This window comes from Laetiporus sulphureus (assembly GCF_001632365.1).
Source record: "Laetiporus sulphureus 93-53 unplaced genomic scaffold LAESUscaffold_16, whole genome shotgun sequence".
Lineage (NCBI taxonomy): Eukaryota > Fungi > Basidiomycota > Agaricomycetes > Polyporales > Laetiporaceae > Laetiporus > Laetiporus sulphureus.
The window spans coordinates 427,511-449,867 of NW_024468525.1; the positions used below are offsets into that span (position 1 = coordinate 427,511).

General features: G+C 53.7%; 10 protein-coding genes across 10 annotated transcripts; 5 read left to right on the forward strand and 5 right to left on the reverse strand.

Annotated features, from left to right (window-relative positions):
- Positions 1-1,043: 1,043 nt before the first annotated feature.
- LAESUDRAFT_122806 (glycoside hydrolase family 16 protein) lies at positions 1,044-2,598 on the reverse strand. Its single transcript, XM_040901254.1, has 4 exons — positions 2,255-2,598; positions 2,031-2,195; positions 1,818-1,966; positions 1,044-1,755 (listed from the first exon to the last, which is right to left on the reverse strand). Exons 1-4 carry the CDS (start codon positions 2,440-2,442, stop codon positions 1,238-1,240), a joined length of 1,020 nt encoding a protein of 339 aa, XP_040765030.1. The 5' UTR covers positions 2,443-2,598; the 3' UTR covers positions 1,044-1,237.
- LAESUDRAFT_122800 (uncharacterized protein) lies at positions 2,179-3,163 on the reverse strand. The gene is made up of 3 exons (XM_040901253.1): positions 3,071-3,163; positions 2,255-3,010; positions 2,179-2,195 (listed from the first exon to the last, which is right to left on the reverse strand). Exon 2 carries the CDS (start codon positions 2,938-2,940, stop codon positions 2,452-2,454), a length of 489 nt encoding a protein of 162 aa, XP_040765031.1. The 5' UTR covers positions 2,941-3,010; positions 3,071-3,163; the 3' UTR covers positions 2,179-2,195; positions 2,255-2,451.
- Positions 3,164-5,579: 2,416 nt separating this feature from the next.
- On the reverse strand, positions 5,580-6,987 carry LAESUDRAFT_749587 (WD40 repeat-like protein). Its single transcript, XM_040911566.1, has 5 exons — positions 6,738-6,987; positions 6,572-6,683; positions 6,389-6,502; positions 5,855-6,339; positions 5,580-5,797 (listed from the first exon to the last, which is right to left on the reverse strand). The coding sequence occupies exons 1-5, from the start codon at positions 6,935-6,937 to the stop codon at positions 5,644-5,646; spliced, it is 1,065 nt and encodes a 354-aa protein (XP_040765032.1). The 5' UTR covers positions 6,938-6,987; the 3' UTR covers positions 5,580-5,643.
- A 50-nt stretch (positions 6,988-7,037) lies between these two features.
- On the forward strand, positions 7,038-8,679 carry LAESUDRAFT_758700 (DHS-like NAD/FAD-binding domain-containing protein; the record flags this gene model as incomplete). Its single annotated transcript, XM_040912484.1, has 10 exons — positions 7,038-7,246; positions 7,308-7,317; positions 7,378-7,421; positions 7,472-7,739; positions 7,796-7,936; positions 7,995-8,078; positions 8,134-8,192; positions 8,249-8,320; positions 8,372-8,515; positions 8,571-8,679. The coding sequence occupies 10 exons, from the start codon at positions 7,038-7,040 to the stop codon at positions 8,677-8,679; spliced, it is 1,140 nt and encodes a 379-aa protein (XP_040765033.1).
- A 185-nt stretch (positions 8,680-8,864) lies between these two features.
- LAESUDRAFT_122935 (uncharacterized protein) lies at positions 8,865-10,598 on the reverse strand. The gene is made up of 7 exons (XM_040901255.1): positions 10,379-10,598; positions 10,271-10,322; positions 10,184-10,215; positions 10,067-10,114; positions 9,846-10,010; positions 9,016-9,787; positions 8,865-8,933 (listed from the first exon to the last, which is right to left on the reverse strand). The coding sequence occupies exons 1-6, from the start codon at positions 10,393-10,395 to the stop codon at positions 9,061-9,063; spliced, it is 1,041 nt and encodes a 346-aa protein (XP_040765034.1). The 5' UTR covers positions 10,396-10,598; the 3' UTR covers positions 8,865-8,933; positions 9,016-9,060.
- A 55-nt stretch (positions 10,599-10,653) lies between these two features.
- LAESUDRAFT_123131 (uncharacterized protein) lies at positions 10,654-12,475 on the reverse strand. Its single transcript, XM_040901256.1, has 8 exons — positions 12,347-12,475; positions 12,249-12,289; positions 11,969-12,178; positions 11,624-11,887; positions 11,459-11,565; positions 11,209-11,404; positions 11,119-11,153; positions 10,654-11,064 (listed from the first exon to the last, which is right to left on the reverse strand). Coding segments are annotated over exons 2-8 (1,062 nt in total). The 5' UTR covers positions 12,251-12,289; positions 12,347-12,475; the 3' UTR covers positions 10,654-10,816.
- Positions 12,476-13,402: 927 nt separating this feature from the next.
- Positions 13,403-14,340, forward strand: LAESUDRAFT_812283 (uncharacterized protein; the record flags this gene model as incomplete). Its single annotated transcript, XM_040914389.1, has 1 exon — positions 13,403-14,340. Exon 1 carries the CDS (start codon positions 13,480-13,482, stop codon positions 14,338-14,340), a length of 861 nt encoding a protein of 286 aa, XP_040765036.1. The 5' UTR covers positions 13,403-13,479.
- A 29-nt stretch (positions 14,341-14,369) lies between these two features.
- LAESUDRAFT_725205 (uncharacterized protein) lies at positions 14,370-15,101 on the forward strand. Its single transcript, XM_040908777.1, has 2 exons — positions 14,370-14,888; positions 14,951-15,101. The coding sequence occupies exons 1-2, from the start codon at positions 14,776-14,778 to the stop codon at positions 15,009-15,011; spliced, it is 174 nt and encodes a 57-aa protein (XP_040765037.1). The 5' UTR covers positions 14,370-14,775; the 3' UTR covers positions 15,012-15,101.
- On the forward strand, positions 14,870-16,279 carry LAESUDRAFT_725207 (uncharacterized protein). The gene is made up of 4 exons (XM_040908778.1): positions 14,870-14,888; positions 14,951-15,650; positions 15,707-15,841; positions 15,898-16,279. Exons 2-4 carry the CDS (start codon positions 15,200-15,202, stop codon positions 16,065-16,067), a joined length of 756 nt encoding a protein of 251 aa, XP_040765038.1. The 5' UTR covers positions 14,870-14,888; positions 14,951-15,199; the 3' UTR covers positions 16,068-16,279.
- Positions 16,280-16,399: 120 nt separating this feature from the next.
- Positions 16,400-21,092, forward strand: LAESUDRAFT_123182 (uncharacterized protein). The gene is made up of 8 exons (XM_040901258.1): positions 16,400-16,564; positions 16,625-16,647; positions 16,716-17,339; positions 17,401-17,535; positions 17,593-17,672; positions 20,461-20,539; positions 20,601-20,735; positions 20,793-21,092. Exons 1-8 carry the CDS (start codon positions 16,452-16,454, stop codon positions 20,981-20,983), a joined length of 1,380 nt encoding a protein of 459 aa, XP_040765039.1. The 5' UTR covers positions 16,400-16,451; the 3' UTR covers positions 20,984-21,092.
- Positions 21,093-22,357: the final 1,265 nt, after the last annotated feature.

Below are 22,357 nucleotides of genomic sequence, written 5' to 3' on the forward strand. Positions count from 1 at the left end.
TGGCCGTTGTGGCGTTGAGTACTGACTGACGCTGACCGATCACGCGCGGAGGCGGAGGGAGCACCGCGCGGCCCGTTATGGAAGGCGTAGTGTTCGCAGTAATCACGTGATCAATTCCGCACACAGAAGAGAAGCTGGATGCCTAGTGTTCCTCCGCCACATCAACGACACCAAGGTGAGTTTTCAAAGCCATTCCAGAAAAGACGAGTAGCTAAGCATCTCTGTCTTAAGAACCTTCAGACTGCGTCGTAAACGACAGTACTCAACCTCGTTACAACATCCCGAACCCACTCGGGACCCGGTCCCGCCAATGGGACCGCAGCCTGCCAACCGGGCCAGAACGAAGCATAATCATCGGATACTACATCTGAAACACGCGGATATAAATCCTCGCTCGAGCACCTTCAATGAGCTTCATATGCACATGACAAAGGTATATATATATATCCCCGGCAAACGCCCGTCCATAGCAAGTGCCCTGGCCCTGCTTCGCCGCAGCCAGCTCTCCTCCACCGCCATTCTAGGAGCGTCCAATTATCCCTCCTGAATACATCTCCGGCCTAAATCTCACCACTACCACACCCGGTCCTCTCAATGAGCTGTCAATCTCTCCTGGATACGTACCACCACCGCCATCATCGCCGCGAGATCTCATCACAAAGCGCCAGCGTGACCACAGCCAACGACGCAAGACAGAACCAGCAGTGCATATTCCCAGAGTATGCCATACACCAAATAACGATAACGAACAAATCAGCCAGCGCACAGCCCGGCTCGAAAACACCGCGGCCCACGGGCGTGCGGTGCACAGGCGGGAGGGGCTTGCCCACCCGCCCACCCATCAGTTAAAGTTATAATGCCAATCCCGCACGGGCCACGGTGCATGTACGTATGTATGTACTTACGCTACGACTATGAACATCGACGCGCCGGCGGGCGCGACAAAGGAGCGGCCCGCGCCCGCCACGGGCGGTCAACACAACTCGAAGGACAAAAGACAGCAAGGAAATTACGACTCGTGTGAGCGGGATGGGATGGGATGGATGCATGGTATCTATGCGGTGTTGAATGTGTATAAAAAGCAACGTTCGGACGTGGCCGTGTCCGCTGTCGTTAGCAAAGCAAAGCAAGGCGATGATGCACACTACAGGAGTTGAGGTCTGGGTCCGGGCTAGGCGCGTCTACTGGTAGACGGCGATATAGTTGACTTCCCAAGCGGCATCTGCAACCGCAGCGGTCAGGCACGCGCAGCGGGGATACTACCGCACAAGCACTCACTATCAAAGTTGGTCGCGTTCGCGACGATCTCGTCGCAAGTACCAGGGCACCCAGACGTGCTGTAAACCGCGCCAGCCCAGTCCCCGCAAATCGTAGTATCAAGCACGATCGTATGGTCGTAAAGACTCGCAGAGATATCGCAGCCCGTATCAGGGAAGATAGCAGTGGGGGTTCCCCACGAAGTCGGGTCGGGCGTTCCACCAGCGACGTCGCTCGGGATCGCGTCGCGCGTGAAGAACCAGACAGTGATGCCATCGCTGTTCCAGAGGTGCGCAAAGACGCCGCCGCCCGCGGCGTTGAAGCCCGCGCCGAACGAGTTGGTGCCGGGCTGGGTGTAGGCGCAGCCCGAGTCGGCGTCCGCGCTGCTCGTGCAGGTCGTGGAGCTGATGGAGCCCGTCGTGGCTGCGGTGCTGTTGAGCGTGCAGGTGTCGCCCGTGTGCAGCGTGATTTGGTTCTGCGTCATGAGGTTCACACCCTCTGCGGCGGCCGCGTCAGTTTCATGGACGCAAGGAAGATATGTGCGGACGTGTGGGACGTACCGATGATGTCCATTTCGCCGCCGGCGGGCCAGGTGGCAGTGGCGCTGACGGTCCAGTACGCGGGCCAGATGCCGCAGCCGTAGGGCATGGCAGCGAAATCGGCGATGAACAGGCCGCCGTTGTACGTCTCGGGTGAGCTGATGCGAACACTGCGCGAGACGCCCGAACATGATCAACTATGATTAAGTGCCAACGAGATGCGATCGCACTTACGACTTGCGGAGGCCACCTGCAGCGACGGTCTCGGTGTTGTCGATCTTGAGCGTGGTGACGTTGTTGCAGTCGACGGACGCGAGGCCAGCAGCGACGGCGTCCGCCTCGTCGAGGTAGTCCACGAGGCCAGAGGTAGGATCAGCCGCGTCGTAGAAATTCCAGTCGCTACCATCTCTCAGGTGAACCTCCTGCTCTCCTGCCAACGACGCGAAAATGCCACGTACAGGAAGTCCTCTCCGACAAACTTGTTTTGGAGCGTGTAGTTGGAGTCGCGGCGCATGTAGGTGGGGCCGTTGTTGCTGCTGCTGCGGGCAACGTTGTGGTGCCGGCGGCGGAGCGCGCCGTCTTCGTGACGGGCGAGGGAAGTGAGCGGGAGCGCGAGGATGAGCGCGGCGAACGCAGAGTGCATCATGGCGGATATCTAATGTGCGATGTGCAGCAAGAGGACGAGGACGAGCAGGGGCCAACGACGGACGAGGGGTGGAGAAAAGGAGAGTGTGTCTAAGGAGGGACAATAATGGAGGTGAAGAAGAGAGGCGAGTTGCAGATAAAGCGCAGCATGTACGCATGCCCCATCGGCGCCTGCCCGTTGCCACCGCGAGCATCCAATCACCGCCAACAAGACTCCTCCCCTCATTCGGGCGCACCTCCCCGCTCCGTGCCTTGTTTCGTCCATTGTCTTCCCTCTCAGTTCTGCCTCGCACATTCGGACAGAGTAGACGGAAATGTCCAGCAGCCCACCACCACCCCTCACTCGCCCGCTGAGGAGGGATTGTTGCCTGAGAGCGCGGCGGCGTTCGAAGGGTCGTCGACGTAGATACCGGACTGGTCGAATAGAATACGCGCGTAGACCGTCGCCTTTGAGAGGACGACGCGATAGTACTAGCACTGCAGGCATGAAGGCATTCATTCCCGTTGCAAATGCTCTGAAAATGTGTTCTGAAGTGTGACCTATGGAACACTATGCCCTAATTAGGCAACTTTATGTCCCAAAAAGGCAGTTAATTACAATTTAGTGTCATTAAATAACAAAAACGAACGGTCGCAAAAGCTTTCATGTCTGCGGTGTAGGAGAGAGCTTATACACGTGGCTTATCCGAAGAGCCGAATTGCTGATCCGAGTGCACGAATTCTAGTTCAAGGGGACAAACTGCTCCATTCGTGGGCAGGAGGGCGCCCTTATATACATGCGAATGATAGTGGATAGCGTAACAAGGAAGACGTGGGGTTTTCTGGCTATGGGGATGCAATCGCGTGAGAAACTACTAACTATGGTAACTGTCCGGACATAAAAGGAAACTTTGAACAACCGAACCTCGGCGACAGACTTGGTTCCCGGTACGTCCAGACGATGAGCGCTGTCTCGGCGAGTTCGGACCTCCGCGGAGATCGAATTTACGAGTCGCAGTCCGCCGCCCTCGGACGCGCGATCGTCACCGCGAGCCTCCTCACCTACGTCTCCCTGTCCTCTCAAATATTATGCATGAACTGAAAGAATCGTCTCAAAATGAATGAAATGGATGAATTACGGTGCCGGCGGCCATCAGCTTGTCGATGACAGCAATCATGATCCGCGCGAAGCCCGACGCGTCCAGCTCGCACTCATCAATGCATCACTAGCACTGCTCGAACATATCTGCACAACTGCCTCAACGGCTCTGTCGGCGAGCAGTTTAAGGGACCTCGTTTCCATGGACAAGCCCTGGGCGCTTCACGCCGTCGCTCTTTCGCCGAATCCGCATCTTCTTTGGCAATTCAATGGAGTCTTCCATTCGCCACAATGGCAGCCACGGCCGACATGTGCAGGCGTGGCTGAAACAGAGGTTGTGGTCGTAGCGAGGTGCGTTGCCGCGCACACAAGCATTTTGACATCTGATCATGATCGATCACAGCTAGCGCGGTGTGTCCACAATATCATATTCGTGCACAGGCCACACCTTTTCAGGCGCACGTTTTGGCCACGAGAGTGGTGGCTGGGCCCTACGTATAATAACTGTCGCCCGCAAACAAGCAGCGTTCCGGAGAAAGAGCATCTGCGTAAGGGGCACCGGCAGGCGGAAGCGAGAATCATGATCTTGACTGTCACCCGAGCCAACAACACCGATGTCGCTCAACGTTGATGCTGATTAGATCTCAGTTCACCAATCATCATCAACTTCAACGTTACCTTCATCATCTCGCCGGATCCACTTACCGTCTGATGAAGCCTGAAGCTCCACCTACAAGATCAAGACCTCCATCAAACTCATGGAGAACCTGTGTCTGACCTTTACGCTGAAATCACCATCGAGACTCTGACGAAGGCAACGCAAATCACAACTTCATCAAAGCTACGCGCACATCCCTGGTGAACCAAAGGATCTTTTCGATGCTCGCTTTCCTTTTTGCGACTTCTTTGCGCGCACTAACAGCCAGATTCCTGCGAGTCATCATCAATATGCAGGGAAGCCCTCCGACAGAGACGCATATATACAGTCAAAGTTGCCACGGCGGTCTGATTCGCAGATCAAGATGAATCCTGACATTTGGCCGACAACGGGAGGTTGTCGATCTTGCAGAGACCATCTCATTCAAGAGAAACGGTACAAATAAACCGATGATCGAATGTTCCCAAGACCATGATGAACACAATGCGGACGTGTAACTTCATCAGACCACCCGCAGATCGCTAGACTTCTCAACTGATGCATAGCCATGTTCTTCATCTCTACCTTGCTTTGCTCAATGCAACTTCTCTGCGTCTGTGTTGGTATCCTGCCCTCCTCTTCGACGAAATCACACAACGTCGAACTTTACACCGTACCCAGATTCTCCAATCCTGAAAATAAGCCGACTGCCTGAACACAAATGGCTCATCAGAGCCTCCGCCGCTGGCCCAACAGACATATCGCCATGAACGGCAACACTCAAGCGAGCCGTGTGATCCTGAGTAGCGTTGGTATCTCGATTGGCATGGCCGCTGGAATATTGGGTTGTACGACAGGGTTGTTTATGACTCGTCATCTGAGCTGCTCCGGAACGTCCAGCGTTCGGGCTACCGCTCACCCGACAGGAAGCACGTCAAGGTGCCGCGGATGCGTTCACAGTATCGAGCAGAAATACGAGTCACCAACACAGCGTCGAATTCAGGCTGTGACCTGATGTTCTTGCGAATGTGCGGACAAAGACCATTGCTGATGCGCGCATTGATATACACATCAATGCTGCTGGTGTGCGGTGAGATACTCTGAGAAACCAGTCTGAGCAGCTGTCCATCGAGACAGGATGGGTCCGAAATGCCAATGACATGTGTTCTTGACGCCTGTCATGCTAGTACACGCAGACGGTACACCAGGGCTTTGCGGCAAGCGAGTGGAGTGTTCCGTGAGATGGAATTAGTAGGGGCCCCACGTTCTTGATGACCGAGCGTCGCAGGTCCGCCAATGATCAACCTGTCAAAGACAAAGACAAAGTTGATCTATACCTGTCGCCCAAATATGGTTTGAACCTCGAATTGTGAAGCAAAGAATCTGTGGAACGAGGCCACGTTCAATGGAGGCTTCCGAGGATGCAACGATGAAAGGATCAGCCTGTCTGCGATACGGCGGATAATATATAAGTCATCTTGTTAGCTTCATACACGGAATACATTGAGCTTGCAATCCCATCCACAGCTCGCGAGTATGCCTTCGTTATATAGCGACCAAGCGCATCCGACGACGAACTCCGTGTGCGGGTCGTGGATATACAACAGGTGCGATCCCGCCGGCGACGGAGTCGTACTCCACCTAAACACGCCGAATATTAGACGACAGCAGGGAAGAAAAACGAGGTGCACTCCTTACACTCTACACGTCATGTCATAGCTCGCACTCGCAATCACATCCGGCCGGTGAGGGCTCCACTGGATCTTCCTCACCGCATACTCATGCCCGAGCAGCTGCGTCTCGCACACACCCCCAACCGCGCCCGCGCGTGCGCCCTCCGCGCCAAGCTTAACCATCCGGCAGTCCCATACCTTGATCGCCTTGTCGACGCCCGCGCTCGCGAGCAGGAACGGGCGGTACTTGTTCCAGTCCAGCGTGAGCACTTCCGTGCCGGACGCGGGCACGGTGAGAGCTGCGGCGGTAACGGGGGCGACGAAGGCGCTCTGGTCCGCGCCGGGTCCCGAGGGGACGTAGGAAGGCGAACGAAGATCGAAGATCCTGAGGGTACCATCTGTGGAACAGGTCGCGATTGTATCGGGCTGATGGGGTGAGAAGAGAGCTTGGTAGACACAGGCACGGTGTGCTTGCAGAGTCGTTATGGAACGTGGTCTTTCTGGCGACCACTGTGATCATGGTCAGCTCAGCTTGTGACGTAGGAGGACTGAGACGCACCAGCTTCACTGTACCATCCCACGAAGAGGAAACGAACATGTCCTTCTGAATATTTGACCAGTCCACGGAGAACACCTCGCGCGTGTGCTCCTGCCAAGCACGGATGGGTAGATCCTAGATGTGCTTGCGGATCTTTAGTTTGACATCGACACCGACGCATCCGCGCACAACAATCCCACATACATTCAACGTGATATCCCATAGTCGAAGCGATCCATCGCCCGAGGCGCTCACGAGCTGGTTCTCGTGCATTTCAGACCACGCGACGTCGTACAGACCGTCCTGAGTGTCATAGCTGTTTTCGTCAACGCGATCGAGGCCCCCGCCATGCCAGCGCATCACCACTCACAACTTGTCAAGCGAGAGCGCAGGCAGCCCTCCGGGGCCAGGATGCAGCGAGACGAGGTGGAGACGGCCGTTGCCCACTAGGCCATAGTTCGCAGACGACGCAAGCGCAATGCGGTTGTTGTGGAACGGCGACCACGCGAGCGAGTAATGAGCGAAGCCGGGGGTCTGCAGGACGGACGGGGGCGCTGGGGGCGCGTTCATGGTCGCTGCCGACGGCGATGAGACGAAGGAGGTAAGGGTCAGGAGCAAACGCCGCCCGCATCATTCCTCGCCCGAGCGCGTCTGATCGGGGTTGTGTCACATGCGCGTCTCTGTTCCTACCATCCCTGAGGCCCTCCTCAGGACGGCCACTGCGACACAGACCATCTCGCATGCTGGCGCAGTTGAGCGGATATCGAGCTTCATCGCTCCTGGAAACGTCGCAGTCCTCACGGGAGCGGGGGTGAGTGTAGATTCGGGCATCAGAGCCTACCGCGGCGTGAAGGGCAGGTATTTGAATCCAAATTACAAGTGCGTGGCAGATGGCCGTCTCGGATGCGGTAAGAATGATGTTAATATGGCGGTTGAGTAGGCCGATATTTGTACGTGGGCCTCACAAAGTCTCCTTGCGGTGTGAAGTTGCGTAACGGGAAAAATATTAGTACCATGAATTGATGGATTCGACTGAAAAAGGCGCGGCCTTTAGGTGCGTGCCCTCGGCGTTGCCTCTACTGCCATTACTCATGATCCAACCAGACGACGATACTGGTACCAAATTTTTCGCTCAAACGATGTCGGTTTCTCTAATATCTGCACAAGGCTCCGTTCATACATCGGATACCCACCCTTGAGCGCCGCGCAGCCCAATCCCACCCATTACGCCCTAGCCGCTCTACAGTACAGCGATGTCGTTAACAGACTCGTCACCCAGAATGTCGACGGCCTGCATCACAAGGCCATCTCGCACGTGTGGGATAATGCCCGAATGGAGGAAAGGATCCTGGAGCTCCACGGACGACTACGTGTGCGCCAGCCAGCTTGGATACAGTCCGTCGGTATGCTAACCTAGAGTCGATCTAGAGCGTGCGCTGCTCGAATGGTCATTTGGTCCAACGGGATGCGTTTCAAGAGAGGTTATCGGAGGCTAACCCGCAATGGAAGGCGTTCATGGGTGAGCTGGAGGCGACAGGACGGAAAGTGCGGACGAACCCGGACGGTGATGTGCGATTTTCTCACTCGCCTATTTCATGAATGTCCGATGACAACGGCCCGCCTGCAGGTCGAGTTGGAGGGTGTGAGCTATGACGAATTTGTAGTACCCGACTGCCCGGCTTGTTTGTCCGAAGGTCTACGTAACAATATCGTACGCTATTCCCCGCACTTACTGCTCACGACACAAGACTCATATCGCCGATCAGCTCAAACCCGAGGTCATATTCTTTGGCGAGTCTATCTCGAAAGAGGTGAAGGGTCGGTCGTACGTATCCCTTCACCTCCACGTCCCCAGGAGACCAATCACCACCAATGACCTAGATTTGCAGATGTAGAGAGCTGTGATAGACTATTCATGGTTGGCACAACCTTGGCGACATTCTCGGCGTTCAGGTAATTCCCGTGACCCTTCGCTCTCTGGCCATTTAGTAAGTTTTACCCCAGGCTCCTCAAGCATGCCCTGGACCTACGCAAACCTGTCCTTCTCCTAAACCTTGGTCCCACACGCGCCGACGCCCTCGCTCACCCAATCGAGAAGATCGAGATGTCCAGCGGGACCGTAATGGCGGACGTTGCGAAGGCTGTGCTGTAAGCCCTTCGATCCCCCAGATAGCCAAGCAGTGATTCATGGTGCTCTCTTTAGAGGGTCCCGCGCTTCCGAGGACCCTGTCGTAGTCAACATGCTGCGGAGCGGTATCGTGAGACCACCGCTAGAGGACGAGGATGATACAGCGCCGAGAGCGGTCGGGTAGACTCCCGGTTCTGCGCGTTCCCATCGTGCCCGTTCCTCGATAACGAATTTCAGATTGACCAGTAAATACATATGTTACATTAGCGAACGGTGTCCCACTGCCTCATATTGATCTGACGCGACGGTATAATGCATGTACAATAACTGAAAGCGGTGAATGCGTGGTTTGCGACAGCAGTCTGTGACGAAGTGCGTGCAGTGGGGACGAGCGATATAACGGTGTGTAAACAAGAGGCTATGTGCGGATATGCTACACTATATATGAGTAAGATTAGATGTGCCCGAGCAGGGATTATATCGAGAGCAAGATGACAGCAAATAGACAAGCAGAGCTTACAGTAACTGTACAGCTGAGGTATATAGTAGCGTGTAGATAGATCCTCTAGCAATCTTCGTCTTCCGGCTTCACGGGGAACAAGCGGGCAAAGGGATGATCTGGCGTCCCGGGTGCGAGAAGATCCCTCCGACCCCCGTCGCAAACCTTGTCGGAACAGTCCAGAAGCGGTTCGGTCGACCAGACAGGTGCCTTGAGATGGGACCAATCCCATTCTTGCCAGTTGCCGAGAAGAGGGGACAGCTCTCGTGTCGGACGCCGCTGCGACCGGATGAGATACTCCTCAAACTCCGCACTCGGTTCATGGATGATTATGGCGGGGGCGGTGAGTGACTCCACCTCGGGCTCTGATTCTTCCTTGGAGGAACTCACGCGTGACATGCTGTCGTCCTCGTCCGGAGTTAAGGGTGGCAGCGGGCTCGAGGACGGCGTTATGTGCCGCTTCACAGCGCTGGCAATCTTGACTTCGGAGGGGAAGGAGGGCTGCTGCTGCGACTCACGTGAGGTAATCGAGGGTGGCGCATCACTGGCCAGATTTCTTACCGGAGCATTCGCCCGCATTTCTTGGACAACGTTATCAGGTCGCTTGTTGCAACGTTCCCTGTGTTTTTGCCAATGCGCAGGGTCGAACGCGCTCTTCATCGATAGCTTGATCGTACTGCCGCACCGAACGCATTCCACGAATTGCGGGCTGTGCACGATGACCATGGGATCCGTCCGCAATTTCTGTTCCCTCGCCAGTTCGCCCTGAGTCGGTCTACGAGCCGAACTGATGCTGTCAGATCAAAGGCCAATTTAGTGTCCCTTTGTTTTGACAGCGACCTGCCCCTTACGTCGGAGAATGTGGCGCGCCAGGGGGCGACGCGTCTCTAGACTGATCTCTCGAGGGGGACCAGCCTCGGCGAACGTCGTGCGAACCAGGGTCGACGGTCATTGCCGAATCGTGACCCTCGACGTCCCCGCCACGCGTATTAGTCGAGGGAGACACGCAGTCCGATCTGTTAGGCAATTACGCGTCGAGGACAGTGGGAAGCGGCGTGAGAAGCCTACTCACCCTGGAGAGCTAGAAGACACCGCGGGCGACTCATATAACCCCCAGGACCTATTAGAAGGGCGTGCCACGCCTGCGTCAAGTCCAGAATGACAGTCTACAGACTGTTCGAGCGCGAACCTCAGTTTCCTGACTCCCCCCGACATACGCGGCTGCCAGAGCAATGAGAAAAGACATCCCAGCATAAAGGATCGATTTCTTACAGACCTCGGACTGAGAGGGGATAGGAACGGTCATCCCGCTGGTGCTCTCCAAAGACCTATACAAGGCAAATTGAGCACATGACGTTCTCCCACAGGCGGTAAAATTGCTCACCGTCGCGCAGAGGTCATCCGCTGCGCCAAAGTCGAATATGAGGGGAAAATGAAGCGAGGGGGAAGGGGGAAAAGGTAGAAAGGACACTAGGCGAAGAGGAGAAGGATATAGAGTACCAGAGGTGACAGGCATGGACCGTGCTGCTCCGCTAGACTAGGCTACTTGCTAGCGCGCGCGTGCGAATCATGTGTTCCGCGAGCAACTGTTCCCGAGCCGGGCCATGCTTCGCGGAACCAAAAGGCTATTGCTTATTCAAGATGATCATTCAGGACCGTTCCGTCAATACACCAGGCAAAGCAGAATGTAAGCAGTAGCAGCAGATACGAGGTACAACGGCGCTGTGACCGTTCCGCATGGTATAAATATCGACAACTGCAAGGGGGTTGTACGGAAGGATGATGGCACACAGATTGTGAAGAGAACACGTAAAGATATGGGTTACTCCGGCGGGAGACCCCGACCCTCGCGATAGCCGCGCATGAACGAGCGGAAAGGGTGAGCCAGCAGGTCGAAGAAAGTCTTTGCGTCCTCGACCTCGAGCATTTGCGCAAGTGATGGTCTCCTCCGTAGAGGCTGTGGTTGATCCTCCTCGTCGTCTTCACGTCGACGTTTACGGCTAGTTCGCGAAGGCGGCTCCGAAGAGGCTGGACCAGCTTCCACGGGTACCACCGGTGAGGTAGCTTTGGCTGGCGTCTCGACCGTCATTTGAGCCAAATTGAGAGCAGAGATGTTATCCCGACCTGGGCTTTGGGCGACAGCGGGATGTTGAGTTGACCTTCAAGGAAAACCGTCAGCATTGTGTAATACATGAAATAGGGGAGTCAACTTACGGAGCGCACGTTGCCTTGTGCTCCTTCCAGAGTGTCAAATCATAATCGACCTCTCCCCTGACGGATACCTCTGCATGACATATTGCACATTCCACGCTCTGTTCACTGATCTTCTTCACTTGACCATCGTTCACAAGGCTCAGCTTACGCTGAGCTGTGGCGACATGGCTGCTTGGCCGTTCACTAGCAGGCCTCTCTGCACGAGGTCTCTCAGCTAGTGAGATCCCCAATGGAGCAGCGGAGCTCGTACCATCGTGGACTGCATCGACTACCACCGCCGCGACTTCATCGACGATGATATCCTTTCTTGTGCGCTCCTCTTCCGCGGCGTCAGATTTCGTATCCTCAGCCTCTGGCCTAAGCCAACATCAACGCAAATGACAATCGAGGTAGGGGGGACGTGACATCGACTCACCTCTCGGAGGCATCCTGCTGCTTGTGATGTTGTTTGCGGTGAAGAATCCAGTGCTGCATCACATATTTCCGCTTCAAATTGAGCTGCACCCACTCCTCACACGCTCTGCAGTAGACGCGATGCGGTTCTACCTCTCCCGAGAGCGGATCGCTTTGCAGGAATTCAATACGTTCTGCCTCGGTCTTACGCGTCCGGATGTTTCCCTTCGACGACTCGCCTGTAACTGAATGTTCGTCTGCCGTGCTATCCGGTGTGCCCGTACGGCTGTGATGAATAGGGTGCGAGTACGATGAAGGAGACATTATGTGTGAGCACGGTGAATGGAGCATAGTTTTTCCAGCATACTTTGTTTGCGCTAGCAAGCCGTTGACGCCTATGGCCGAAAGGGGCTTGACGCTTGTCGGCGGGGAGCGCTGATCATCAGCGGGGAGGTCCGGCGGATTGGGAGCGTCCCGCCCGTGCGAAGCCGCTTTGGTTTGAGCCGGAGGCTTCTTATTGCGTGAAGGAGTTTCACCTGGCCTGCGAGAAGGGCGTCTTGGCGACGGAGCAGATAACCTAGTGCAAGAAGGGTATGTCACGATGTCTCAGATCCGGCCAGGGAGATTGAGGTGAGGAAGCAACATACATGACGTCGACTCTGTTCGGAGGTTGTTTCTTCGATGTGGCCTGGAGAAACAATCAGTGATGTTAAACGATTTATCAAAAACTAAGCACGGATCAGACTCAATGAAGGGCAACCAATCGGTCCACGAGAGTCGTCAACATGCACTGACATCGTTATGTCATCGCCTTACAATGCTGATCGGCTAGAGTTTCTCAAGAGGATCAGGGCAGCGCATCACTGCTGAAACTCGAGATGCGTGCCAGGCGCAGCTGATGCGAATTAAATAGCAAATGCAAAATACCGTGACAGCTCACGTGGTGGATATCCACACGGAAAGCAGTAGTGAACAGTGTGCTTGACCCTCCGCAGCCGCGTGCGCTTGCACAAAGAACGGCAAGTCTGCCATTTTCTGGTAGATGCAGATACACTGGCAGATCGGAGGCCTCATCAAACTAGACCCACAGTTCCAACGAAGTGCAAAGCCGAAGCAGATATCAATTGCCAGTTCAAACAGTGAAACCCACCTTTTCGTTGGCCTGGCTCACACTGGTATCTCCTTGCGCCTGAATCCCCTCTTCCGCTTCATCCCAATCGTCATCATCGTCGTCCCCTCCATCCTCCGGTTCGGTCTCAGGCACGGGATCGGCATCCACTTCCTTGCTTCCTTCATTGTCAGAGCCCGAATGAGACGAAACACTTCAAAACGATTAAGTCTGGATCACTGCGCGGAAACGAGTGTAATAGCGACGAACTTGGCATCATTATCGCTCTCCACGTAGTCCAGGCGTTTCTGCGCAGCAGGTGGACATGAGCGTTTGTCGCTTACGCGCACCTAAGAGGGACAAGGTCACCTTGCTCCGCGTGCTGTACACCTTCACACGTCCCGGTCTGGACAGACGTTAGGCACAGCAAGCTAACTTAGCCTGGCCATACTCACGGCTCGGTTGGCGGAGGCGAGCTGTCGATATCCATGGCTTGCAGAGGGGTGGGGATTTCTCCAAAGGGAGAAGGAAAGACGATGCACAAGAGCTCGAGGTTGCCTGGCGGTGGCGGCTGCGGTCAAAGCAGGTTCGCGACCACGTGCGGCCATAATGCGCGAGCGTCTAAATTACTCTTCCAATCCGATGTCTCGTTTTGCATTTTGGAGGCTCTCGTTTCGCTGTCGAGCTCTTCTTGCGACGCCTTGCGTAGAATCTTCGCCGCAGAGTGCTAATCAGTGTATTTCCGACATCTAACGGATCCAGGCAGTGCCATGGCTGAGCCTGAGGATCTTCTCTCCGAGTCTTTACAAGTTCTGTACGACTGTGCGCCTGTTGCACACTCGTCTGCGGGATCGGTCTTCACCTACACCTATCCTGGGCTGTATACTGAAAAAATGACTCGCAGTACCTCCAACCCGTTGCTGACTATTACTGTCCGAACACCCGATACTCAGGCTGCCAACTGGCCCCTGCATGCATCCTCCATATGGATGTCATCTCTGTATATGGCTGATAATCTCTCTGAGCTGGATCTCGACCGCCATATACGCGTGGTGGTCGACAGGGGCGAACGCTTACGCGTGCTAGAGTTAGGGGCGGGGGCAGGCCTTCCGGGAATCCTAAATGCTAGGTTGTATGATGATGTGGAAGTTGTCTCGAGTGATTATCCCGACGAGGAGCTCATACGGACTTTATCGGACAACATCAAGCAGAATGAGGGTCCAGACAGGTGTCGTGCCGTGCCGTATGCCTGGGGATCTGATCCTGCCATTCTCTTCACCCCCTCGCCTAAAGGTGCATCGCCATTGGATCCGAGCTTCGACGTGGTCATCGCCGCCGATACACTGTGGAATTCCGAGCTGCATTCCCTCTTCATCCAGACCATTTGCTCGACGTTGAAGAGATCGACTGAGTCCCGGGTATATCTTGTTGCGGGCTTGCACACAGGAAGGTACACGATACAGGCGTTTTTGAGGGCTGTATCAGAAACGGGGCTCGAGATCGAGACCGCCACGGAGAAGGAAATTAATGGCACGACGACTCGACCGTGGAACGTCGAAAGAGACGAGGAGACTGAGAAGGACCGGAGACGTTGGGTGGTATGGGTGGTCCTCAGGTGGGGATCGCTTTAGCAGGTACCGGTGGCATCAAAACCGCTGGCTTGCTTCTTTGGCAAAAGAGTGAACTCCCATAGCTAGAGGCCACTTGCGCAACGCAGTCCCCAAGAATGCTTTGTGCCTCCACATCGTGCGCAACAACGCGATGATCTCGAGGTACGGGGGATCTGTATATCCAGCGGTCATTCGTCTTGGCTATGCCTCTTGAATCCAATTGTTGCAACGCGATGCCGTCACAACAAAGGGAGTGCAACGGGATGTTGGTTTGACCTGCCAGATTAGGCCACATCCATCCTCGTGTATCTCTCGTGCCACGCTACATAGACTCGTTCTTCCGGAAGCCCGTTTGCCTCATGGCCTATATATCGATACGGCCTCTTGGCGTGCCCCACTCTTCCCAACCATTACCTCTCCTCTCCTGTCGCCGTCCGTGACAGAACGCTCGCCGATATGCTCGTAGGGCTATGGCAGAATAGGCTCGCTCTGTTAGCGATATTTGCCTCCGTCATCGTGCAATGTGCTGTACCTGTCTCCGCTGCGGTCCCCTCTCTCCAGTATTTCAGGTGAGCTCCGGAGCCACTGTGTCATCCATTACACGGACACTCATTGTAAGAATTGCGAGCAGAAATAATAACGGCGAGGTGAAACGTCCGTCGGTCCTCAGCTGTCTGCGTCCCCGCTCGTGAATATCTCACCTGCACGTCTTGCAATCTTCTCAGACATCGTTCATGACCGATCCGAGACCTACGATGATGCAATACCAGTGCAGCCATCCACCCTGACTGAGACTCTGCACGAAGACCTGATCACCTTTTCTGAAGTCTTGGATGAGTATTCTGGGGACGACGCGAACACCTTGGAGTTCGTGTTCCCAATGAACTTCTGGGAGCGGGCGGTCGCGCTGGGCAGCCGTGCGCAGCAGTATGCAGAGCACCTCGTGGCAACTGCCATCGCTCAGCATGACGCTGCACTCGGAGCGCGGCTGCTTCGTATACGTTCGGCGATGAACCAGCTCGTCGTTCACGCGAACGCGCTAGAACGCGATTTAAACACGGCGGCTGCGGAGAATTATGAGAGCATGGAATTCATTTCCGAGAGCCTCGAAGATATCCTGGCGCGACTGTTCGAAGAATTGAAGAAAATGTTCCCGCCTCCGGACCAAGCTCCGCACCACAAAAAACGACTGAAGCATGTCGATATAGCATTGAAGAAGGCGGAGGAGGCGATCATAGCGTTTGGCATGCAGCATGGCATCTCAGAAGAGGCTATGCGGGTGCACATGGAAAACATTCGCCCGCTCCTTGAACAGGTTGTCGTCGAGATCGGTGAGTGTTGGACATGATCGTGCGATCTGCACAGTCACTCATTTCATACGTTGCAGGCGATCTGATTGAGGAACATCCCATCCTGGCCGAGACACTACTCGGAATTGGTGTCTTTATGATCATACCCGCATCGCTTATTCTGCGCCCTCTTCTCGGCGTGCTCGGTTTTGGACCATATGGACCGATCGAAGGTGAGCCTTACGCATATATCGACGCTGCATGTCAGTTGTGTTGAGGCCATAGTCAGGTTCCGCTGCAGCATGGGCACAGCGAGTGTTTATCGGTGCGCAAATCAAGGTAGGCACCTGGTTTGAACACCTCCAAAAGGCAGGACTGCTGGAGGCTATCCCGAAAAGCATCTGGGAGACTATCAAGGATCTGTTCCAGCGCTTCATGCAATGGGCGTTTCATCGTTAACAGATGAGTAGTCGTCTGAGATCCGTCGTCATTGCATGACTTTATAATATTATGCATATCCGTGCGCCATTTTTCGAGGTATTCCTTCATCATTACTGGAGTATGTTGTACTTATAGATTTATCCTGGGCATCAATATGAGCAGTTTTATAGATGACCGCGTGTCCCATATGGATCATAGATGTTTCAATGTATAATATGTTGGTTCGAGACGCCAAATCGTCTCTTAAGAGTGCAGATCTATGCATGCCCGAGTCGTATGACTACGCATAAGGTTCTGTCACGCCGGGGCGCTTCTGGATCATATAATAGGTTGTGACGACGAGTTTAGCCGAGCTTTCTCTTTCCTCTTCCGCTCATCGTCGACTGCGGCGCTCTCGTTACAATGCAGTTCAATGCCTTGCGCGGCGTGCTCGCCGTGTTCGCTCTCGGCGCATTCACGTTTGTGTCTGTCGCAACTCCAGTCGCTGCGGCAGTGCCTTCGCTCCGCTCCGCAAAGTATGTCCTTATTGAATTTTGATCTTGACTGGGCGAGCCATCTGAAACGATTGAGCACAGGGCAATTTTCGAAGATGTGAAGGGTCCGTTCACGTGGAACAGTCTAGCTGGCATCACTATCGTTGACTGTCTCTGACGTATTTTTGTGCAGTCTTCAAGAATCTGGTATACAACAAACCGGAGAAGGATGTCAACGAAGCGTCTGACCGATCAGCTAACGTCGGGGAGCTTGTGCAAGAAAAGGTTGATGTCGCATTCGTCGATGACACAGACGACGAATATGTCGACCTCACCGACAAGTTATTCAATCTGGCATTCCCGATGAGTTTCTGGGAAGATCTCATGAAGCTGGGCGGACGCGCGAAGCAATATTCCGAGTACCTGATGAGCACAGTGAAGGCCGAAAATGACGCTGCCGTCGGGTACAAGCTGCACCGCATGCGATCGGCCGTGGGGCAGCTCGTTCTTGACGCTGGCGCATTGAGGCGCGACGTAGAGGCGTCTGCTTACAGAGTACATGGGGAGAGTATGGAAGATATCGGAAAGAAACTGGACTCGCTTATGGCGGAGCTCTTCGAGCAATTGAAGGTCATGTTCCCGCCGCCTGACCATGCGCCTGGCCATCTGGAAAGAAAGGAGAAAGTCGACGCAGCGCTGGGCAAGCTCGAAGAAGCCCTCATTCACTTTGGCGTCCAGTGCGGTGTCTCGGAGGAGAGTATGCGTGCGCATACAGCCAACATCATCCGGACCATCGAAGTTATTGCCATAACCACTGGTGAGTTGCCACTCCTTATTGCTGTTTGGCGCGTTAGGTAACATGACCATCGTGCTAACAGGCGACCTCATGGAGCAACACCCGCATCTTACTGACACGGTCGTGGCCATCGTCGTCTTCATGATTGTCCCGGAGGAGTTGATTCTCCGGCCCATTCTGAGCGTCCTAGGCTTCGGACCCTCAGGACCGATCAAAGGTGAGCTTCCATATACACGCGTCCCGTGAGAACCAGGTTCAGCCTGTATTGTGCCAGGGTCTGCCGCTGCTTGGGCGCAGCGTGTGTTCTTCGGAGCAGAGGTCAAGGCGGGAAGCTGGTTCGCGCACCTGCAGGAGGCTGGCATGGTATCCAAAATACCGCAAAGAGTCAAGAAAGGACTTTGGGCTGGCATTATTGGCGCCATCGGTGGAGCCGGTGCCATCGGGCATTCATGCTTTGGCCGCTGAACATACGTTCCCTTAGTCACCTGTTACGTAGAGTCTGTCTGACCCGACCTAGCTCGCTACGCGTATGTTTTAGCAATTCGTGTAAATGATCTGATAAAGTCTTAACACTTCCTATCTGTGTTCGTAGTTCTCGTGAACACATGACGAAAGAATCGATATGGATGTGTCAGCGGTTACTCAAGAGCTCGATAATTCAACGTATCCAAAGCTACATCGGGAAGGTGTACAGACTGTCCAATGTTCCGCTGTTCCGAAACAAAACCATTCCCAGCAAGTTGTGCTTATCAAGCTGCATGTTCACGAGACGGGGCTACTGTGGAGCACTTCCTCTCACCGCCGAGGAGGTGACTCTGAGATATCTGCATGTATAGCGCATCTGCGTGAGATAGGCGAGGAGCCTGTGAAATTTCGTCTGGCACAACGCTATGCTCTGTGGAGGTATAGGAACCCAAATCAATGGAGAATAGAATGCGGCACGACAGTGCGTAGGTGAGTCTGTAGGTAGTGAGAGGAATCCGGCCGGCCACTTGTCTCATTCCAGTATTCCGAAGCTCTAGCCCCAGAGAGCCTGGCGGTGATGGTGCGGTTGAAAAGAAACAATCAGGATATGCCTCGCGTTTGATGACTCGAACACTGAGCAATTACACGTTTAATCATTAATGATAGCTCGTTCTGTCCGTTTAAATGGTCGAACGTTCGAATGTTGACGTTCACCATCCAACAGTATTGTTCGATGATAGGCATACAATGTGGCTTATGATTTGAATTTGATGCGTATTGGTCCTGGTTGGTCCAGGAGCGACTCGGAGTCATGATCGGATCTCGATGATCGAGACATAGCTAGGCTGCTCTTGAGCGCTCCGAGCTCGTCAACAAGGACGAGTGATGGCTTTTGTTCAACAATGTCTGTCGATGGCGAGGATGTTTAAAAAAAAAAGTGGCTGAAGACATCAATGTGACTGCTCATATTCACACGATCTCCGCTGCGTTCCGTTTATCTGCAGGTAGTATGTTAAACGTTGCACAGCCTCAGGCTGCGTGCGGCTCGTCAACCTCAACTCTGGAGATGTTCCCGTGCAAGGCACAAAGTAGAACAATTCAATCTAAAGCTTGCGCCACGTGCTGCGCCAACGAACATAGCCACAGTTCTCTTACCAAGTTGTTGTTGCCGACTTCTCATGACTTCGATCGGGGCCAATCACGTTTGTTCTTTCCCACTCGAGATATTCGTACCTGGCAACTAATTCGTACGCATGAACTCTTGCCTTCATGATGTACTTCAGAGGATATGCTGTGAGTCTATAGTCAAGTGATGATTGATATCAGAAGAAGAACAGGCACTGAGCCTTCGCTCCAGGTTTTCAAATAATCGATGGTCTGCGGCATTGCTCTGCTGTGAATGAATAAGCTGCTGTGGAGGATTCTCGTAAAGAATTTCTCCGGTTTGAGCGATGTCATTTTCACCTATGATTCAGGACTTCGATCCCACGTCACTTTGAAAGCAGTTGATGGAGCGGCTTTGAAGCTCTTGTCTTCCCTGATAAATGTTCGCTTTCTGACGGTCCCTCTCTCCCCCTGCCGCGTCTATTGCTTTCCGACTATTATAGATGTTTGCATGCCCCATATGGCTTGTAGATCTTCAAAAGGGGGTGCCATATGTTGATCCGAGACGCCAAACGCTCTAACAAGACGTATCTGTCACTTAAGAGGCGGATCTATGCATACCTCCTCGTATGTCTACTATAAGGTTCTGTCACAAGGCGCTTCTTGATTGATGGCCATATAATAGGTTGTGACGACGAGTTTAACCTCACTTCCTCTTTCCTCTTCCACTCATCGTCGACTGCAGTGCTCTCATTACAATGCAGTTTGGTACCTTGCGCGGCGTGCTCGCCGTGTTCGCTCTCGGCGCGTTCACGTTTGTGTTTGTCGCAACTCCAGTCGCCGCGGCAGTCCCTTCGCTCCATCAAGCGAAGTACGCACCTGTCATATTCTCATGTTGACTGTGCGAGCCATCTGAAACGCTTGAGCTCAGAGTAATTGTCGAAGATGTGAAGGGTCCGTTCACGTGGAACAGTCTAGCTGGCATCACTATCGTTGACTGTCTCTGACGTATATTTGTGCAGTCTTCAAGAATCTTGTATACAACAAACCGAAAAAGGATGTCAACGAAGCGTCGGACCGATCGACTAACGTCGGGGAGCTTGTGCAAGAAAAGGCCGATGTCGCATTCGTCGATGACACAGACGTCGAATATGTCGAACCTACTAGTACGGACAAACTGTTCAATCTGGCATACCCGATGAGTTTCTTGCAAGATCTCATGAAGCTGGGCGAAGACGTGAAGCAACACGCCGAGCACCTGATGAACAAAGTGAAGGCCGAAAATGACGCTGCCGTCGGGTACAAGCTGCACCGCATGCGATCGGCCGTGGGGCAGCTCGTTCTTGACGCTGGCGCATTGAGGCGCGACGTAGAGGCGTCTGCTTACAGAGTACATGGGGAGAGTATGGAAGATATCGGAAAGAAACTGGACTCGCTTATGGCGGAGCTCTTCGAGCAATTGAAGGTCATGTTCCCGCCGCCTGACCATGCGCCTGGCCATCTGGAAAGAAAGGAGAAAGTCGACGCAGCGCTGGGCAAGCTCGAAGAAGCCCTCATTCACTTTGGCGTCCAGTGCGGTGTCTCGGAGGAGAGTATGCGTGCGCATACAGCCAACATCATCCGGACCATCGAAGATATTGCCATAACCACTGGTGAGTTGCCACTCCTAATTGCTGTTTGGCGCGTTAGGTAACATGACCATCGTGCTAACAGGCGACCTCATGGAGCAACACCCGCATCTTACTGACACGGTCGTGGCCATCGTCGTCTTCATGATTGTCCCGGAGGAGTTGATTCTCCGGCCCATTCTGAGCGTCCTAGGCTTCGGACCCTCAGGACCGATCAAAGGTGAGCTTCCATATACACGCGTCCCGTGAGAACCAGGTTTAGCCTGTATTGTGCCAGGGTCTGCCGCTGCTTGGGCACAGCGAGTGTTCTTCGGAGCGGAGGTCAAGGCGGGAAGCTGGTTCGCGCACCTGCAGGAGGCTGGCATGGTATCCAAGATACCGGAAAGCGTCAAGAAAGGACTTTGGGCTGGCATTATTGGCGTCATCGGTGGAGCCAATGCCATCGGGCATTCGTTCTTTGACATCTGAATATACGTTCCCCTTGGTCACCTGTTATGTAGAGGCTGTCTGGCTTGAGCTAGCTTGCTACGCGTATGTTATAGCAATCCGTGTAAATGAACTCATAAAGTCTTCTCTTCTCCTATCTGTGTTCGTGATTTTCATGAATACATGACGAAAGAATGGACTCGGATACGGATGCGTCAGCGGTTACTCAAGGGCTCGCGTTTCCAAAGCTACATCGGGAAGGTGTACAGCCTGACTGTGCCCGATGTTCTGATGTTCCGCTGTTCCGAAACAAAAGCATTCCCCGACAAAGTTGTGCAGCGTATTTGTCAAGCTGCTTGTTCACGAGACGGACCTAGTGTGGAGCACTTACTCTCACTGGCGAGGAGGCGAATCCTGGAGATCTGCGTGTATGGCAGATTTGCGTGAGATCGACCAGGGGCCTGTGAAATTTCGTCTGGCACGAGGTTATGCTCTGTGGAGGTACCGAGAAGATGTATGGGAACCCAAAACAATAGAGAATCAGGATTCGCTACAGTACATTTAATAAAAACATTGAACAATTACATGAATAATTCTTTGTCGGTTGAGATGTTCGAACACTTGAATTGGCGTTTACCATCCAACAGTGTTGTTTAATGATAGGCATATATTGGTTGTGATCTGAATTTGATGCATATTGGTCCTGGTTGGTCCCGGAGCGGGTCATGATCGGATCTCGATGATCGAGACATCCGCTAGGCTTGAGTGATCCGAGCCACCGATGTCAACAAGGACGAGTGATAGCTTTTGTTCGACAATGTCGATCCATGGCGAGTATTGTTCTATAAAAATGCGGCTGAAAACATCAACGTGACTGCTCATGTCCACACGGACCTCCGCTGCGTTCCGTTTATCTGCAAATAGTTTATTAAACGTTGCATAGCCTGCGTACGGCCCGTTAACATTGGAGATGGCCTCGTGCAAGGCACAATATAATCTGAAGCTTGCACAACATGCTGCGCTGGTAAACGTAGCCACAGTTCTCTTACCAAGCTGCTGTGCCGACTTCTCATGACTTCGGTCGGGCCAATCACGTTTGTTCTTTCCCCTTAAGATATCAGTGGAAGTCAATCTGGATGCATGAACATTCTAATTTCTATGGTTTGTTTTGGGGGGACATGCTCTGACTTAAACTTCCAATTGTGAGACGGTTGAGTCATGGTCTATTCCAGGAGGGGCTCGGGGATTGAACTCCGGCCCTAGGTTTCTAAATGATCGATGGTACGCGGCCTTGCTCTTCTGTGAATGAATAAGCTGCTGTGGGAGAGTTTTGCTAATAATGTCTCCGGTTTGAGCGATGTGATTTGTTCCTTACCTGGTGACTGACTTCGACGGCACGTCACTTTAAAAGCAATT